The 20,622-nt window shown below is 38.2% G+C and overlaps 1 protein-coding gene across 1 annotated transcript; it reads left to right on the forward strand.

The window, feature by feature from the left end:
• The first annotated feature begins 1,229 nt into the window (after positions 1-1,229).
• LOC140237257 (zinc transporter 7-like) lies at positions 1,230-19,550 on the forward strand. Its single transcript, XM_072317201.1, has 11 exons — positions 1,230-1,378; positions 4,361-4,462; positions 5,139-5,252; positions 7,675-7,762; positions 8,387-8,507; positions 9,178-9,348; positions 10,316-10,387; positions 11,079-11,214; positions 12,099-12,189; positions 14,944-15,093; positions 15,814-19,550. Exons 1-11 carry the CDS (start codon positions 1,302-1,304, stop codon positions 15,859-15,861), a joined length of 1,170 nt encoding a protein of 389 aa, XP_072173302.1. The 5' UTR covers positions 1,230-1,301; the 3' UTR covers positions 15,862-19,550.
• The last annotated feature ends 1,072 nt before the right edge of the window (positions 19,551-20,622 follow it).

A 20,622-nucleotide genomic window follows, 5' to 3' on the forward strand; every position in this document is an offset into this window, starting at 1 on the left:
ATATACATGCTTCAGATTCTTCATGCTACATGGTTAAACAATACATGTATAATATGCTAGACCCACATTAAAAAAAGAAAAGTAGGGGTTTATCGTTGTTGTACTATCATTTTGTCACAACTGCCATCATTATTATTCCTTGCCAAATTCTTCTTATTATATCATCAAGATCATCATCATCATCAGCAGCAGCAGCACTGATGAACATTATCTTCGGACGTGTCACTGGTGTGAAAGAATCGGATGATATTATTTTTCTGGTATATTAATGTGGGATTTATAATTTACTGACTTTGCGTACCTGAAGCCAGGGCAGTTCTATTCTCTTGGTGCTAGCCTCCAAAGTATAAATGAAGACAGATCGGAGATTGTCAAAAGCGAAACCTAGATAGGCCTAGTGTTTCCAATCTATATATATTTTTTAATTCTCAGATTTGGTATCAAATTCATGTCTTTAGGGCCCTATTCATTACGAGTGAAGTGAGTCAGTAGGCCTATACCGAGGAATCTTCGTGACCGTCATCTTTTATATACATCGCAAATTTACAGATTCAACATTTTTTCTTTTTTCTCTTTGTATAGTGGTATACATTGTTATCATAAATGCTGTCTTATCAAAAGTGTTCATTTTCATTTGGCTGTAGAGCTCCCTCCCCCCCCCCCCTCTCTCTCCGTCTTTCTCAGAAGCTACTGAGGAGGAAAATGTGAGCTTGATTGATTTTACTGCACATTTTATGCTCCATGAGTCTTTTGTCCACTATAGGCCTATAACGACTTCCGGTCATCATAAAGTATAGACCCTGTCCTGTAAGTGTACATAGAAGTCGGGCATCTTACGTTACAATTTTTTTTAAAGATTTATTTATTTGTTCTATTTATTTATTTCACCGAGATTTTTCAATATCGATATATCATATTTTCGAGGAGAAAATGATAACACAACTTAGAAACTCAACACTAACAAGTACACGGTATCATTCATATGGTAAATGCAAAATTTAATCTGTAAGGAAGAAGCGATACCAATCATGACATAATCCATTGTATAAGTCTTTCAAGATCCCAAGGTTACTCAACCAAATCAATGAAAGACTGTAATGTAGACTAAGCATCGGATGTCAACACGAATCGCGGAGGAAGTACGTAGATGGGGGTATGACTGTGGGATATCCATGTGTGCAACGTGTGCATATTATGCTGATCAAATTACCATCAAACACGACTTTATTCCAGACACAGACGCACCGGTCACAACTATTAGAGGGGAATTTTCTGGACATCTCTGAATCAGACGGTTACAAATGCTTCCAGTCCACAAAAATGACGAACTATACAAGCCAAGATTCAAGTTATGGGTCAAAATACAGGCGTGGTGGAGGTGAGAATATGTAGCGAAAAGCATGCTGATTTTTCTAATACTCGGTAACAGCTGTGCTTACTCGTGACAAACAGTTCAGTGAGTTGCCCAGTAGCCACAGTAGCGGCTGTGATTATGCCCACGTCTTGTAACCGGTGCTCGGCTCGGCCCGCGCCCGTCTTGAGCTCTCTTACTCTTTTTACATACATGCATGATTTTACAAGGCATGTATGAACAACGTTAAAAATATCATGATTTAGTTTTACCACGCATTTCATGGTATGGTACATCATTATGTCATGCAAGATATCAGAAGGTAGACTCTAACCTGGTTCTTCTCAATTTAGATAATAATACATGTAGTTGAGCCTAACTTGAGTTGAGGTTCTTCTACTTTTTCTTGCAACATTACCATTTTACTCATCATGCTCATCACTGCTCATAGTCAGTCATGTAAGGGAACATTGTAATGTGTAAACGGTTGTAACAGATACGCCGAGAGAGGGCGGAGAAAGAACGAAAGATGGCGACTGTCCACGGAGGACTTACGTTGACGTTTCGGTACCGAAGACCGAATTAAAGTGTTCGAACTTAGGCAATTCCCTGTCTGGTTCTAGTGTCATTCCCTGTTGTGCAAAGTTGTCCCCTTTCAGTCATACTCATAATCATAGTTTTATCAAGTCAAGGCTAATACTGCGCAGAATTAACCTCAAACATGATCTGGTCTATCCATGACATTATAATATCTATTATAGACTATGATCTACAGTAACCATTGGTAACACTACAGTAATTGGTATCTATGTTGATTCAGTGAATGCACAAGCCACACAAGAACATCATGATGAAGTTTGAGGAAAATCAGACAGTCCGTTCAAAAGTCGTGATCTAGTCGTGTTAATTGTCCATTTAATTGCTGCCATCGCTGCATAAGAATGCTATAAGAATTTGTGATGTCATTGTCGTCTACAGGTGTGGAATGCGAACAATGTCAATGTAAGGAAATATAAAGAAAATTCCACATTTTTGCTTGTTTGAATGAAAGCTGAATGTGCACATTTTTTTTTTCTTCTTCTTTGTATGGCATGCCGCGTCAACTTATTATTCTGGACATAGTCATAGGTCTATGTGTGATGTTGTGGCACTATTAATGATATTCCCTCTGCCTTTTGAAGGAGACAAGCCAACGTCCGGTACAGTCAAACCTGCCTGAACGGCCACCTGTCTGCAGTGCTCACCTGCCACATACAGCTACTAAAATAAATTCCCCTCTAAAGAATGCCATCCATGGTGACGGCCCTGTCTATAATAGATTGCTACTTATTTGTCTCCCTTGGGTTTTGGCACTGTAGACAGGTTTGACAGGAGTACTCTTTCATTAATTATGCTAGAAAATGAAAATAGGAGGAACTCTTTTTATACACTCAACTTTTCTCTATAGCAACCACCTGTCTATAACAACCATTTGCCCATAGAGACCACATTGGAATCCCTGACACACACACACACACACACAAAAAAAAAAACCCAAATAGATCTGTGTAGAATGACTGTGTGCCTCATGTGACCAGTAACCACAAATTGGTACCCTAAGGTTTCTGCTGGATGACCAACAGCTGCAAAATTGTAGATTCTTTTGCACTTATCTTGTATGTGATCTAAGGGTTGCCATGCTTTACCAGACATGTCATTAGTAACCCCATCAGCCCAATTCACCATTACAAAACAACAACAAAGAGAGAGAGAGAAGAGGGGGAGAAAAAGAACACAAACTTAAAGTAATGAAATTAAACAAAAACAACAGAAAAATGCAGACAATTTTTGGCAAAGTAGAACAGAGACTGGATTTGTTTTTGAGGTGTCAGTTTGAATGGTTCCTCCCCATATAAGCTGAAAGGAGTTTCTTGCTATCAAGCTAAAGAAGTCATAGTGTGAACTGCTAGATCAGGGTAAGTAAGTTAGTGATAGGAAGTTACATAACTCTCTTGCCTATCTACTCTTTGTGATAACGGACACTTTGTAGGCAAACAGTGCTGTGACTCATGAGAACCTAAACTGTCTTTCATCCCACTGCAAACAATGTTGACAAGTAAAACCCAGCCATGTGCATTTGTTGCAGCAGGGGTGGATCTAGCTTTTTATAAAGGAGGGGGTTGGGGGCGGTATGCGAGCGAGCGGAGCGAGCGAGGGGGGGGGGGATGGTGTGGGAGGGGGGTGTCCCCCCTCCCACAGTAGGGAGAATTTTTGAAAATCTGTGTGTGAAAATGGCATTTTCGTGCATCTAAAACACCACTATTTTTGGTATAGAGGTCATTGCCATAAATAGAAAAAAATAAAATCACAAGTTTAAAAAAAAAGATAAGATAAAAAAAAAATGGTCCCCAGATTTTTTTTTTTTCTTTTTTTTTTTTTTTGGGGGGGGGGGTTGCAACCCCCCAACCCCCCCTCTAAATCCACTTCTGTGCAGGACAGTGAAATAGTCTTATACAACTGTACATACAAGATTATGATTTATGTTTTTAATTGATTTCATGCTATGCACCTATATCGGAGCTCATCAGTGGCCACTTCGATGAGCAGATAGAGTTAATCTATGTAAATGAAAGTAAAACGTACTGAATCAGCATTTGTTCTGAATTTTTGGATTTACATTGTAGACACAGTCTTTTTAAAAACGTAATTGTTTACTGTAAACACTGGTGGTGGATATGTGTTACCTTCAACTATGTTTCAAAACAACAAAAAGAAAGAAAAGATATACAGTGCACTCCTGTTATAATGGACACGGTTGTAACGAAATTCCGGTTACAACGAAATAAGAATTCAAGCCTGAAGATTATCCTCTCTTTGCTTTTTATTGTTTATTTATTCAGTTATAACAACATTTTGATGTAACGAAAGAAAACTGCTGGTCCCAAGGACTTCCTTATAATGGGAGCCCACTGTACTGCAATTATTTCACGTTCAATACTAATTAAAAATGATCCCTTTGTTTTCTTTCAGGGCCATATTTTCAGACCAGACCTCCAGGAATCTGTTCATGTTTCTATTGCTCAACCTTTCCTTTGCCTTTGTGGAGCTGGCCTATGGGATCTGGTCTAACAGGCAAGTATCTGTCCAGTTCACATAACATCTCTCAGTGGTTCTCAGCCACATGCTCAATATTAGACAAATTTTGCAATGTTTTCTGGGCATATTTTATCTTAACTGACATGTTACATCTTACTTACTATCTCTAGTGTCTTGACAAGCATAGTAACATTGCATGCCAGGCACCATGAGTGGCTAGTGACCAGTGGCCCAAGTTTAGATTACAATTGAATGTACTGTAATTACTGTCTTAACCATGCCTCTGTTTTATAGAAGATGTGAATCATTGAAAAGTAATATGAAAGTGCAGACACAGGAAGGAACTCCAGGATGGTAAATGCTGATCAGTTAAGAAGATGATAAATAAATGCATCATGTATTGCCCAATTTCAAAAGAATACAGAAACTGTCAAAGCAGAGCATATTAGGGACATGGTTCACTTAGCATTCTAGCATAACTCCGATTGAACGTAGAAAACTTTGCTGCATCAAATGCAGTGGACAAATTTGTAAACTTCTCTATGTATCTTGCCATTTGCTGGGTGTATTGAATATCTCCTGTGTTGTCTCTTTTGAAGTACAGTAAAACCCAAACATGTCACGTAAGGTCACCTGGCAACTAGCATCCCATTAAAGTCCAATGACCTGATCTTACATGTATCTTTGTTTTTGTTCATCTCTTTTATACCAGCCTTGGCCTGATCTCTGATTCATTTCACATGTTCTTTGACTGCACTGCCCTGCTAGCTGGTCTCATCGCAAGCATAATTTCCAAGTGGCGAGCTAACGACAAATTCTCCTATGGGTGAGTTGTGACCCCCTTTCCCCTACCAAGAATTTACAGAGATTTTTGACAGATCCAGGGTATTGATATTATTCTTCTTATTTTATTTTAAATTACCATTTTCATTCAGGTTGACTGTTAGTGACAAAGACCAACGCTGCACACTGGCACTGGTCAGACGGTCCAGACCGGTAAAAATCACTGTTGGACCAGTAACATTTTCAGAAATGGACCGGTAGATAATGGAAAAACTGGGTACCTGCTGGTCCGACAGACATGTTGAACCTGTTGAGAAAATGGGTTAGTGTGCAGCCCTGCTGTAGACCTATTGGGAGAATAATGCAATATGGCAGAAGCATGCCAGTTGCCATAGCGACAGTTGTAGGTTTTTTTTTTTTTTTTTGGGGGGGGGGGGGCGGGTCACGTGTTGCAACTTTTGAGCGATGCCATTATGGACCAATAATGGCCATCAAAATCGAAATTATTGCCATAGTAACTGGCAGATGCCTGCAGAAATCAAATGTTACTCGCACTCCTCATTACATGAATTAATGTGCATATGCTGCGCATACATGGACCATCTGAAATTAGGCAGCCACTGTTATGAATAGTCTGATTGTTTGAAAATAGTCTGAAAATTTGACAACAAACAGTCATATTTCCAAACAGGAGTGTTTCTTTTCTTTTCTTTTTTTTTTCTTCAGTTTCATCTGATTATCTTTGTCTCCTTGTTAAACCATAGATTGTCCTTGGAAAGAAAAAAAAAAAAAGAAAGCTGAATATAAGCGCATCATAGAGATATTTCTTGTCCGTACTGGATAGGAAAAGTGACAAAACTGACATAGCATTAAAGAACTACTGTAAAAGTGGAAATTTTCGCACATTTTGCGCAACCAGATGCTAGCGCGAAAAATAAAAGCATGTTAATATTTTTGCATGCCATATGTTCCAATAGTTGATGTCTTGATTCCGCGGAATTAAAAACACGCAAAACTCTTCTCACTCGGCCAAGAGGGAAAAAATTAGTTGTGCGAATATATCCACTTTAACAGTATTTGCAAGCACTTCTAAAATGGTTTGATATCGACTGAGTGCCAGGGTAATGAATATGCTTGTCAAACATCTCAAAAGTCCTTATTTTTTGCAATATGTATTTTGTAACATGTGTGCATGCATTGTTTTTTTATCTCCCTAACGCATCAATGTCCAGGGTGTTTAAATAATGTCTCCTCTCTTTGACATCGTTTCAGCTGAAAAAAAAAAAAAAAAAAATTAATGTACAGCTCCGCAGCAGACCTGTGTATTGGAAAGAATGAGGCCAGTGATGGATTGACTAACAGTTGCAACAGAAAAACTATCAGCGACTTGTTGCACTCCTTTCTCAATAAATTTACAACCATGCTGTTTTTCCAAATTGAATTCGCGTGTCATTGCTGTCTGTTTAATCTCGTTTGAGGACAAGGCGGCTAAAAGAGGTGCCTCGGGGCGAAACAATGAATTCAGTGTTTTAGTACGTTTTGTTGTTGTTGTTTGTTTTACCAGGGAGGTGTGGTGGAGCTCTCTAGCCTGCACATGCCTGCCACACAAGCGCAGCGCGCCGTGGTCCCACCATCCGATCCGAGATCTTTGAGGGGAAGACGGCGCTTTGTGCACGTTGGGCGCAAAGTCGCAGTTTGGCAGCCGCGGAACTCGGCAGACTTGACTTGAAATGTTGCTATGAGTGATCATCAAACATAATTTGTGCATGCGTAGCGCAGTACGCGCAAAAGTGCTTTCTCATTAGGTGATTGTTTTGTGTGTGTTGTTTTCAGGTATTTGTTGCTGATTCATCCATTTTTTTTTCTTATTATTCCTCTAATTTTGATATTTTTGAGCCACTTGAAATGTGCATGCATGTGTATATACATCAAAGAAATGATCTGTAATGTCAATGTGAGCGTTAAATCATTCATCCAAATATCATCATGCATTAAACTGTTGGCCATTTGCCTAGCCTCTGTTTCAGGCTTGTCTTTCGTTCAAGTTAGCTTAGGCTACTCTGATCTGTGCACACTATAGCAAATGTTAATGGAACAGTCTATATCTCTGCTCAGCTTACACTAGGCTCAGTTTCAATAAAAAATTCAAATAAACTCTGTGGGAAAAATGTTGCTGGCCAATCGTCCAGTGACATGTCCAATGAAGTGTTCAATTCGATTCTTTGCTGCTAATGTAAATTAGGATTGCAGTTGCTTTGATATGAAAGAGAAATTTAAACTAATAGACTGCATAATGCTTCTTTTTCACCCATAAATTCAAGAACAAGTACTTGACTGGTACCATTACAGACCATGGTGTATCACATATTGACATTTCATAACGAGTGAAGTAAAAGAAAGGAGTGTTGTATGATCGTATCTATTTTTGAATATGTGTACTCTTGGATCCTTCTATCTACATGTAGGTACGTCCGTATGGAGATCTTGGCAGGTTTCGTCAACGCCTTGTTCCTACTCTTCATAGCATTTTTCATCTTCTCCGAAGCCGTAGAAGTAAGTAATGTCGGCTTGGATCTTGCAAAGTACAATGCATGTTTGTAGATAAAATTACATGATATTATTTTTGCATGGAGGAAAGGAGTTTGGTACCAAAAATAGAAAAGATTTACATAAATGCAATTAAAGATGCTGCTACTCTATGGAAGACTAGTCCTGAGTAAACTTTGACAGGCGTTAATGCTAAACGTGTTATTAGCAACTGAAAACTTACTGTTGGGCAAGTTGGGCAAGCTAACCTCTTAAAATACACACATGTAGGGCCCCTTTGTCCAAGTGCCAATTCAGACATGTGGAAGAAACGTCATTTGTATCACAGAAAACATTCATTGGTTGGGGATGATAACACAACAGGAGGTTAGGGCTTTTCTACCAACTTTCAGTAATTTCATGGGTGAGCTTCCATTCACTCCCTTGGACTTTATCAAGCTTTAAGAAAGTCTTGTCTTTACATTAAAGTCTTGAGAAAATATTGCCCTGCTGAAAATGGTGTGTGGCTTCCTTCACCGTGTTTTCCACAGATATATTTTTATATCTTTTTTTTTTGTTTTGTTTTTTGTTCGTTTGTGCAATCACCAATGATTTGTTTATCGCACTGCCTTTTGCTTTGGTTCTGTACAGAGAGCAGTTGAGCCCCCTGAAGTCCGGCACGAGAGACTCTTCGTTGTATCTGTCCTTGGATTCTTTGTCAACATCATCGGAATATTCGCCTTTGGTCATGGACACTCACACGGAGGTGGAGGCGAGTTGAAAATTCAGTTGATGTCATTTCTGTTGGTAGCTCTATGATTCCTTTGTTGTCGGCATTATGACTGCTTTCACTTCAAAATTAACTCCTGTAATTTAGTGGTTGTATTTTGATTGATTAGCTAAGGTGCAACGCAAAGGTTCAGTCCACAGCAGATTGATACATTAAGGCTAAAATGATGGTTAAAATTTTGAAACAGATAAATTTGATTTGATGTTACTATCACCTTTAGATAAGAGCAGAAAGCAGTTCAGAAAGATTATTTACTCATAGTACCTATTAACACAATGTTATTTGATCAATTTCATCGTTTGCAGAGAATGGTAAGTCTAAAGTGTGTCATTTGCAAATCTGTGTCATGACAGTACATATACACTTATATTCACCAGAAATGATTCATTGGCAGGGGGATCAAGAACACTTTTATTGTGTCTTCCTTTAATGACATTTAGAACCAACTGATGGGAAGTTGAACACTGTAGAATGCTCTCTGTGCAAGGGTAAAGTTAGGAAATTTGGTTCTGATTTGTTGCTGTCTGCTGAAGCAAGCTCTTTTATTGCATTGTCTTCTTTTTTTTCCATGAATTCTATATCTATTTTTTCAAAAACCAACCCTCAAAGTATTCAATCTGCTCTTGTGTGCATAATGTGTGACTCTCACCAGATCATGGACACAGTCATGGAGGACATGGCCACTCCCATGTAGAGAGCCTGAGCAACTCATTGGCCAGTCACAGCCACAGCCATGGAGGCCCCGCCCACGATAGCCATGGCCACTCCCACGGTGGGCATGGCCACTCCCATGGTGGGCATGGCCATGGTCATGGTGGGATGGGTAAGTCCAATCTGGAATATAATTGGGACAGTTTGTTTATCAGTATAAATGACACATTCATGAACAATAGATTGTATATGTATGGGTAATTAATGATCTCCTGTAAGGTAGAAAAATAAATCATGTTGTTATGAGTAAGACCATAATTCTTAGAGGTGGTAGGTACCTATAATGGATTATGAGTGCGTAGATGCACATGATGTATCATGTACACTGACACACATCCAATAATGAATGCATGTATTGACAAAGTATGCTTATTTCACACTGTTAACTGGAAGGTACATGTAGTAATTCATTTGTACAATATTTTCATGTTTTTGTTTCTGTTTTTTGTTTTTTTTAACCATGGCTTGCATCCCAAACCACCCTTTACAAATCTGGCCAAGAAGCTGAAAAAAAAAGGAAAAGTTTTCCAGCTACATGTATTTCAAGGCCTCGTTTTAAAAGAGGTTATTGACACATGCATAAGCCAGTATTTTGTTACAAGCCACTTCAAGTACTTTGCTATATCTGGACCTATAAAGGCAACTTCCCAACTGAGATTCTGGTTACATATTAAATTTTTTTTTGTGCGTATTTATTTGTATTATTTATCTATTTCTTTTTGTTTGGGAGAAGGGCTGAAACTTGTATCTGCTTGACTGAAAGACACACAATATTTTTAAAGAAATAGATGCAAAATTCAAGTGAAACTCATCTGTTGCTGCCAAATTCATAGGAAGTTTGAATGAAAAATTGATGAATATCTGCCAGATGCTAAATCTAACATTGGTTAGTCAGTATATTGTAGGAAAACTATGTGGGCTTCAAAAAAAAAAAAAAAAAAAAAAAGAAAGAAAGAAAGAAAGAAAGAAAAATACTCGAATATAGAGAGGGATGTTTCTTATATCATGTAGTTTGGAAGTAGCAACCTCGGCAATCCCACACTTTTATATTCCCATTTTCTATTCACCGTACCTGCCAGGATTGGATTACAAGGATGATGAGTCGGAGCATCAGCACACTCCGCAAGGAAGCCAGAAGCAGATCCTTAAAGGTAAGGTTTAGCAGCTTTCTTTCTTTCTTTCTACTGAAAGGTGTACATGTGTTTACGAGGATAAAGAGTATGTGTGTGTGTGGGGGGGGGGGGGGGTTTATATTGAAAGGAGGGATTGTGATGAATTGTTATTTTGATTTGCCGAATCAGAAACTATACACTACTGAACTGTGCAATTTTTCCTCTGTTTACGTCAGCATTCCTATTTGAGTACTGCCAACATGGGTTTTCAGAAGAAAAATGTGGACTTTTTGCTAATGCTCCTTGCTAATATTCACCAGTTTTGATTAGCAGATGAAGAAGTGAAATTCACTCTGTCACTGCAATAAACTGGTTTGATTCAACAGTGTGGAATCGCAGAGAGTATAGATATGAAACTTGTCTGTCTCATAGGGATAACTGACTGGGGTACTGGGAAACCCTTTGAAAAATGCTGTCACTAGGTCCACCGATATTACTTTGTTATACTGGGACCTTGCTGTAGATGTACTACAAAAGAGACAAGCTAAATAAAGTAAAAGAAAGTGGGATCGCCGAATACACCTTGTTAAAAGTGGTACCTCATATTTCTTGTATTCTGTATTTTTGTAAGTTGGTTTTCATTCCTCATATCAGTTTTTAGTACAGTCTTAGAATGGTCTTCCTCTCAGTTGAATCACTCTAACTGTGAGTGTCTGTCTTGTTCCGTCAGGTGTGTTTCTGCACATTCTGGCCGATACTCTGGGCAGTGTTGGGGTGATCGTGTCGGCCATCTTGATGCAGTATTTTGGCTGGATGATTGTGGATCCGCTCTGCTCCATGTTCATCGCTGTACTTATCATGATCAGGTACGTTGGGTGCTTGGTGATGTTCTTATCTTTGTCACGTCTGAATTCTGTTCGACTAATTTTTGAATAGAAGTGGTGTTTGTTTGCAAAGCGTTGAGGGTGGATTAAAAATGAAGTATAGCAGCTCTTTGCGTGATGTGAAATGTGAAATATTACAGCATTTAATTCATAGGTAAGATGTGATATTCGCAAATGGCTGTTTATTTTTGTGGATCATCAACTCTGCATAGATTTGAAGATGTCCCTTGCAATGACAAGCAAAGGAGATTTGATAATAAAGATGTGTGCAAGCTGTTTACATCTTTTTACCCGTGAAGCAGAAAGTGACGTATGAAAGAAAGGAAATTTATTGAAACTCGTCTATCACTCAACTAGCACATTTAGGAATATGAGGAAGACTTATTCGCTGATGTAGAATTTAATCTCAATTTACCAAAACAGCGGCAGAAGAGTTTTCAAGGTTTTGAGTCAACAATCTATTGTATGTACAGCCAATGTGTGATGTCAAATACAGTCAAATGTCAATATAATGAGGAGATTGGAACTCAACTGTCTCGATGCATTATACATGTATAAGAGAAATCTTTTAGTATTCAAATCAGTGAAATTCTTCCGTCGAGATGTTTTCATTGCAACTGATTGACAAATTGCCCTACATCGACGTAAATAAGCACTGAATTGATCAGTGTTTTTGTAGTAGCCATGATAAAAAAATCATAGGCGTACATACTCGAGCAGGATTCAATTTTTTTTTAGTATCGGTGCACACCAAATGCATTGTACAAACATATGCTAATATATATGTGTGGGACTATTTGATAAATGATGATGAAAACAATGATATCCAATAGTGCTAATGAACTTCTTTTATCCCTCTTTACCAGTGTCTTGCCATTACTCCAGGATTCTGTCAGCATTCTGATGATGAGAACTCCATACGAGCTTGAGTTAGAACTGCCAAGCTGTTATCAGAAGGTATGATATTAGGCTGATATTATCGCTTGATACTGTATGTGCTATATATTTAGTGAGTCTAAATTTTTGCAAACCGCGACTTCACGACGATTTTGCGATAGGTTTTATTCGCTGTCGTGGAATACAGTATTGAACAGAGAAATGTGTTCGTGCATGTCACATTCATGTGGGGATCAGAGGGAATGTTTTTGCGTGTGTATAAAATAGCAAATAGCACCTGACTTGATAAATTCACAAAAATAAAAATGTCGCAGAATAATTGGCATGTACAGTACCAGAGGAGAGTCTGTGTGTGTGTGTGTGTGTGTCTGTCTGTCTGTGTCTATGCTTGTATGTGTGTGTGGTTAGAGACTCCAACTTTCCGACAATTGGTCATTATTGTATATGCCGAGTATTTCGTGTAGTTTTTATTTCTCGCAAATTTCATAAATTCAAAGATATGCGAATATATTGACTCTGATCCCTGACATGAATGTGATGCGCGTGCCTACATTTCTCCATTCAGTACTGTATTCCATGATCGTGAATTTAAAGGGTGTGTACAGTTCTGGTCGAGGTGAGGATTTAGCATTAAAGGGTGTGTACAGTTCTGGTTGAGGTGAGGATTTAGCAAGGGTGTGTACAGTTCTGGTCGAGGTGAGGATTTAGCATTAAAGGGTGTGTACAGTTCTGGTCGAGGTGAGGATTTAGCATTAAAGGGTGTGTACAGTTCTGGTCGAGGTGAGGATTTAGCATCTAATGTTTTGTGGGATATTCAGAAACCACTCTATGAGATGTCAAAGAGCATGCAGGGGCATCAAATGTTTATTCGATGAAAATCGGTTTTGAAATGGCTGAGATATCCAAAAACAAGGTGAAACAAAGAGATCCTAATAAAGTTGTGGCATGTCGCCTTTTATTTTGGATATCTCAGCCATTTGAAAACCAATTTTCATCAAATACCGGTAAACGTTGAATCCTTCTTAAAATTACATGCTCTTTCATATTTCATAAGAGGCTTTTCATTATCTCACTTAGGAATGTTCAAAGCATGAATCCCCACCTCAACCAGTTCTGTACAGTCCCTTTAACCACTCGCTAAATCGTCAAGAAGTCCGGATTCACAAAAATTTGGACTGGCTAGCTTCATGTATATGGCATATACAGTATTTCTATCTTCATCATTATCAGAACAGGAAGGGAGCTTAACGCTACCATTAGCACCTGTGGAATGTCACATTAGTGGATGTACATATGTCTAAATGTTGTGGCTTTTGTGTCTTTCTGCTGCTCAAGCCTTAATGTATATCGAGGGCTAGAAGGGGATTTGGACCCCGTTTACAGTGCGGGGCCGGGCTCGGCCGCGGCTCGGCCGCGGCCGAGTCCGGCCTCAATTGCGCGGCCGAGCCTCGCAATTTTGTCCGTTTACACTGCTGGGCTCGGCCGCGCTTTTGATTCAAACCTTTCAATATTTTGTCGTAGTGGCGCTCTGCTTGTAAACAAACGCAATTTGGTATTGTCTGGTTTTCAGACCCTTTGCCAAATTAATTCCGTGGCGACGAAGTCGCCGTTCGGGCAAAGGCCTTTGCCGAAGGAAAAATCCTTTGCAGGACAAAACCACCTTAAACTATACTAGTTTTCGGCGTTGAGGGGGTTAATATCCTGAATAGCGAAAGATACAGGCAGAGGGTTTGGAAGCCAGACTAAAATTGGCCGCGCAATTGGCCGCGCATTTGGCCCAGTTTGCGTTTACACCAAGAAGAGGCAGGGCTCGGCCGCGGCTCGGCCGCGGCCGAGACCACCTCCAGAGCGAGGCCAAATGCGAGGCCAATTTTGGCCTCGCATTTGGCCTTTTGCGCGTTTACACTGAAGCGGGGCTGGGCTCGGCCGCGGCTCGGCCGCGGCCGAGCCTCGCACTGTAAACGGGGTCTTGGTGTACATCACCTAGTACGTGGAGGTGTTACTGGCACACAGAATAAGTTACAGTTTGTTGTGCCAGAAAAAGTTACCATGCAAACACATGGAATTGTCAATACACAATAGACAGCAGTATGAACTACAAACTTTTTCTCATGCATCTGAAAGTTACAGCTCACATTATGTGTCATAAAGAGGAAGTATCGGAGTCTGTTGTCAGTTCATATTTTTCTAAGCTCCTGTATAATCATGCTGTTAAGATCAACTAAAACAGTTCAACAAAGCAGTCAAAAGCTATTTGAAGTGATTGTTTTTTGTTTTGTTTGTTTGTTGTTGTTTTTTTGGAGATTTTTGTTGGCTCAGATATGCTCTTCCTCCACTAGCATGGCAAGTTCTACCACCTAGTCTACATCCTTGGAGATCCAAACTGACATATCAGAAGCGGATCTAGAGGGGGGCTTGGGGGGGGGGGGGGGGGGTTGCAACCCCCCCCCCCAAAAAAAAAAAAACAAAAACAAAAAAAAAAACAAAAAAAAAAATCCGGGGACCATTTTTTTCTTATCTTATCTTTTTTTTTGAAACTTGTAATTTTATTTTTTTCTATTTATGGCAATGACCTCTATACCAAAAATAGGGGTGTTTTAGATGCAAGAAAACGCCATTTTCACACACAGATTTTCAAAAATTCTCCCTACTGTGGGAGGGGGACACCCCCCTCCCACACCCTCCCCCCCTCGCTCACTCCGCTCGCTCAGGCTCGGTCGCTACGCTCCCTCGCATACCGCCCCCAACCCCCTCCTTTATAAAAAGCAAGATCCGCCCCTGCATATCATCTTGATTGTCCTCTCATTGATACAGGTTGCAAACCTAGAGGGTGTCTACAGCATTCAGGACAAGCACTTCTGGACACTGTGCACTGACGTCTACGTAGGGACCCTCAAACTGGAAGTTGCTGCCAAGGCTGACATCAAGTACATCATTACACAAACACACAATATATTTGCTCAGGTGAGTTACTCGGGTCGTGGAGGTCATGTAGTGACAAGTAGGCCTTGCATGTTAGCAAGATGTATAAAGATGTGTAAAGATATATGAAGATGGAAGATTTAGTGCAAAAAGGTGAAGAAAATGCACATAAGAGGATTTTTTTAATGCTGAATTTTTTAATTATGATTATGGATTCATATGATTACCAGATTAAGTTAAATATATTGAAGATGCATTATGAATATTACAATATAATTATCATTTATCATTTTCTGTAACAATTACAGTGAAAAAAATTGTTTGTCAACTGCCCTCTGTAGTGTGTTATGCATATTGTGAGCACTGTCCTTTCAAAAATTATTTGTGTATATTTCTTAAATGTACATGTAACATTGGTTGAAGGCACACATCTGCAGTCATATTTGTGGACAATAAAATATTCAATTCAATTCAATATTCCATGTTTACACTACTCTTGTATAAGAGCCTTATACTGGGGCTCTTCCCATCATGCTGTACCTTATACAGTGGACTCCTGTTTTAACGAAGTCCTCGGGACCAGCAGTTTTCTTTCGTTATATCGAAATTTTTGTATAACTGAACAGATAAACAATAATAATATGAAGAACATAAATGTTGCGGCCTTGATTTTTACTTCGTTGTAACCGGAATTTCGTTATAACCGTGTTCGTAATAACGGGAGTGCACTGTATCGAGTTTCTGACTTTCTGTTTCTTTTAGGCGGGCGTGAGGCAGCTCTACGTCCAGACTGACCACGCAACTGTATGATGAACGTCCAGAGAGAGGTGCCCAACGCTTGACCACCTCTCAAATCCTCGTCAACAATTGCCATGTATTAAATTAAGATATTCCAACATAATGTTTTACATCAACCTTCTTTTATGAGTACACCATTTACCTAAGAGTATTATCTGTATGAAAACATCTTCATTATATTGTTTTTTTTTTTCTTTTCCTGTAAATGTTTGCTCTTTTAACCTTTGAGTTTCTGTTAAACTGTGTATGTACTTTTTGCTGTATATAATTCATAATCATGGCTGCAACTCTGTCACTAACCGAAAGCACCATACTTTGGTCCAAATATTATGTCGCATAACAGCTTGTTGTTTGTGCATTTTTATTCCTTCTACTGTACATTTGTGTTCGGAATTTGTTTTCCTGGCATACAAGCCAAGACAAAACTATACTGTGACTGTGCCGACATGTTACAAGTAGCTTGTGCTTTTAAATCTGCCACAGAGTTTGTCATAGCACGACAGCAATGTAAAGCAAGAAATATTTGTGAATTGGAGCCTTTATCACGGCATTCATTTTCACCAATTGCTCCTGGCATCCAGTGCATTTACGTGTCGACAGGATCTTTCACGTGCATTTTAATTTCGCAAATCTCGACTCTCCCGAAATTAAAATGTTTGCAAAAATTTCTTGTCTTGCAGTAATCTCTGTTGCACTTGCTCTAGGAAATCTGGTGAAATCAGCAAGTTGTGGCACTTCAACCACCAATATTGGGTGTCAAGGTGAAACAATTTTTGAAGAATGACTTGCATGTCACTCATTTATTTAGTACAGAATGGTGTGAAATTGTCAGAGCGCTGGAAGTGTGAAGGAAATTGGGATGTACAACAGAATTCAAGATGGAGAATAGTTGTAATTAGTTTGTACATGTTGACTCTTTCCTTCCTGCTTTTTATTCTCCTGATCAATGAATCAATTTGAAATCACGCCTCACAATTCTACACCAATATCTGACCCTGTATTTGGAATGATGGACATACGCTTTTAAAGAGCAGATTGCTGTCAGGAAATGCCTTTTACAGGTCATAAGCATCTTTGTCACTGTTCTAAGATTGGTCAGGATTATTATGAAAATAAAGAAAAGAGGGTGTTTTTAAGACATCACATTGCATAGATAACCTTTCTTTGTTTTGTACAGATTATGTATTTGTAGATGGCTGTAACATATGGCAAGACTCTACTTAACATACTCTTTGCGATGATGATGATTTGGATTTGCCTGCTGCTAAATTTTCATCATTTCAAAGCCCTTACAATTCAAAATACCATGAGCGGTTTTTACTTCCAATCCGGTGAAGTGTACAAATTTTGTTGGTACCTGTGCCATTGTCTTTTTCGCTCTTATTTTATATAAACCATCTGGAATATTTGCTGATTATCTTTAAAGTGACCTGTGTTTCCATTTATTTCTCTATCATTTTCTGTATTTTGTAGTAGTCTCCAGGAGTAGTACTTTTAGATTTTTTTTTTCCTTTCTACTGGTGCTCTTGCCAGCTGGAAACACACCTTATAAGTGTGCTGCTTGGTTGGTGCAATTTTAGTTCGTGAAGGAGGGAAGTGTGACAAGAGCATTGCGAGTCTATAGGTCTTAAGACTATTAGGTGTGGTTGCTTATTGAGAACTTGCTCAGACTTGAACCATCACCTCCCTTTAAAGTTTCCAAAACAGGTTAAACCTGTCCTACTGAGCACAGAGATGAGTGACTCTTGAAATATCGCATATTTTTAAACATGGACGAGAACTTACCGCAAAAGATAATCCTGATAGATTTTATAAAGACAAATAATTCAATTTTCAATTCAAGTTTTCACAAGAACAACTTATTTAACACGAAGTAATGTTGTGTATCGAGGGGTTTCTTTATTATTTTAGATACTAATCTATTTTATCAGTTCAATTCACTTTGTCACTGAAAATAATATCAGGCTCATGATAAGTATCACATTATGACCATTTGCACCGACAATTAAAAAACAAAAGTATTAATTTGTAGCATAAGTTATTTCATATTTTGTCCTTCATTAAGAAATATAATGTACATACATAGTCTGAAATAACCAAGACATGCAGGTATGTAAACATTAACCAATTTCATTACGGGATCCTCAAGTATGTTGAGATCTAAACAAAAAAGAAGAAAAAAAGTAGGTTAAATTGTGAGTAAAACCTTGTGTGTGGCATCAAAATACTAGATATGAGCATGCCAACAGGTTTAATACAAATCTTGAGTTTTGTAAGCAAATTAATGGTGCCTCTAGACTTCCATATTCAGTTAAACTGATATAATAATTGTTTGATGTTCAAAGTTTATGGTGGCATATCATAAATAAGTGATCTTCAGAAGCTGTGGTTTTAACTCCAGTAATTTAGGATCACAGGCAGTTTGTTGTTTTTGGAGACTGATTCCCTTGCTTCCGTATTTTCAAGTTTTTTATTATTTATTTCCGTTGTGTAATGGCTTTCATTACAACCTTCTCTGACCAAATATGAACAATTGCCAGAATCATCACACAGTACTGATTCCATGTTTAAAGGATACAGCTCTCTAAAATTGTATGCATTTATCAAAGAGAGAATTGTTTCATGAAATCCAACTGCAATAATTTTGAGATTCAGTGATCATTTCATGTGTTATTCAATTCCAAGGTTTTGATCATATCAAATCAAGCTCTTTTTCCACTATCAGAAGTCAGGCCAAGGTGTATCACAGATGCACTCTTTTCCATAAAGAAATGTAGCATACCACTCTCATCACACATTCTCTCTTGAAATTATACATATTGTAGTCCAGACTAACAACTGTCTCTCATCAAACACGGATTTCATACACAAGCATGCACTTGAAAAGAGAGAGATACATAGACATATTCTGTTCATAAACGATATTTGTTTGTTTTATTACTGGATAGACCATGATGTAATGCTATACTTCATAAAACATGAAATAGAGTACACTGGGAATGCTATGAAATTGCACATCTTTTGAACAGTTGGATGGCAAATGAGATGTTTACAAAAAACTATTAACACCCGACACCTGGATCAAACTGTGAGCTTGGCTTTAATAGTGCACTTGCTTTGTCACTGTCTATTAAAGCCATCACTATTTAGTTTTGTTGTTTTGTTTGTGGAGGGGGAGTCATTGATTCTTCTCAGCCTATTGATTTTTGACCCTTGAATTAACATTGAACATGCATTTATTAAGTATCATTCCTCAGTGTTGTGTATGTTATGCTGGATACACTGAATACTTGTCTTGAAATTGTCATCTGTGTGAATATTTTTTTTTTTCTGGTATTCTATAAAGTTGCCAAAGTATATAACAGCAGCTCAAAGAAACTCTTTTTGTTCAAGTTTAGATTTCTTTCAAACACATTTCTTCAAAAATGCATATCCCCAATAAAAACCAGTGTCAACAAGATTCATGTCAAGTATTAATCACATTCAACTTTTAAATCATGTATAAACCTGATGTGAAATGTTACTCGTTTTCTCTTACACTCTACACTGTTGTACGTACGGACATTGTTCATGACGACGATCTGCCTTGGGAAATATTTGAGTGACGTGAGCTTATAAAATACAAATACCTTGTACAGGACTGACTGCAACTATTGTACCATGACTTGTACCTGACAGAAATAAAAATGCAAGGACTCTAACATCACAAACAACCTGAAGTGATTCTTTTCTTTACTGTGTACTGGTATTTACTACAATGCAAGACACCAATAAGTCAGATATTGGGACAAATGTATCTGCAGTTTTTAATATTCACTTTTTCACAAACAAGTGGTGCTCATCAAAGTAGCGGTTTACCGGATATGTGAACATTTACAGAGTTACAATAGATAATACTGTAAAAGTGGAGATTTTTGCATCAGTATTTTTTTTTTTTTTTTGCTCAGACAGTTGACATGAATTTTATGTGTTTAATTCAGCAGAAAGAAAGAGATAACATTATTACCTATCACAAGCAAAACTATTGTTGGCTTTATTTCACATCAATTTCAAGATGTATGAAAGGCAGAAAATTTTCAGCTTTTACAGTAACGGTACTAGATTTCAAGAGACAACTCAGGTGTAATCAGACAACTGAAAAGAAAGTTGCAACCTCATGAAAGCTACACTTAAAAAAAATAAAATATTGTAACAATGTTGCCACTTTTTTAAAACAACCTGAGAGTTCCGCAAAGACACTACATCTTACAAGTGCCTCGGACATTGTGGAGAAATTGGGCCATTTAAAAGAAAAAAAGCGGTTAATGATTGATGGTGCCTCTAAATGTGAAAACATTTGTCACCATATTTACCATACTCAATATATTTCCAACAGACAGCAACACTGAAATGAACCATTATACACAGAAAGCTTCATTTGTGTGTGTGTGTGTGTGTGTGTGTGTGTGTGTGTGTGTGTGTGTGTGTGTGTACAGCAGTCCTTCATTCTCCATTGCTGTTTACATGTGAACACTGTTTCTTACTCATTACACATATACACACTGATCCTTACTCATGGAACCGTCACTCTGTGGGGTCAATTAAATATTCTGTGTTTACGTGATGATAAACTAATGTTATAAAATCATTCAGTGTCCAAATTGTGACAATCATTACTGTAAAAACAAGTAATTTACATCTTGAAGTTGGAAAAAAAAAAGAAATTAATTTAGATAGAGTAATAATCCCATCTGTCAAAGGTCACTTACAAATTGGCAATGTTGGCTACAGCAG

Source organism: Diadema setosum, chromosome 13, assembly GCF_964275005.1.
Source record: "Diadema setosum chromosome 13, eeDiaSeto1, whole genome shotgun sequence".
NCBI lineage: Eukaryota > Metazoa > Echinodermata > Echinoidea > Diadematoida > Diadematidae > Diadema > Diadema setosum.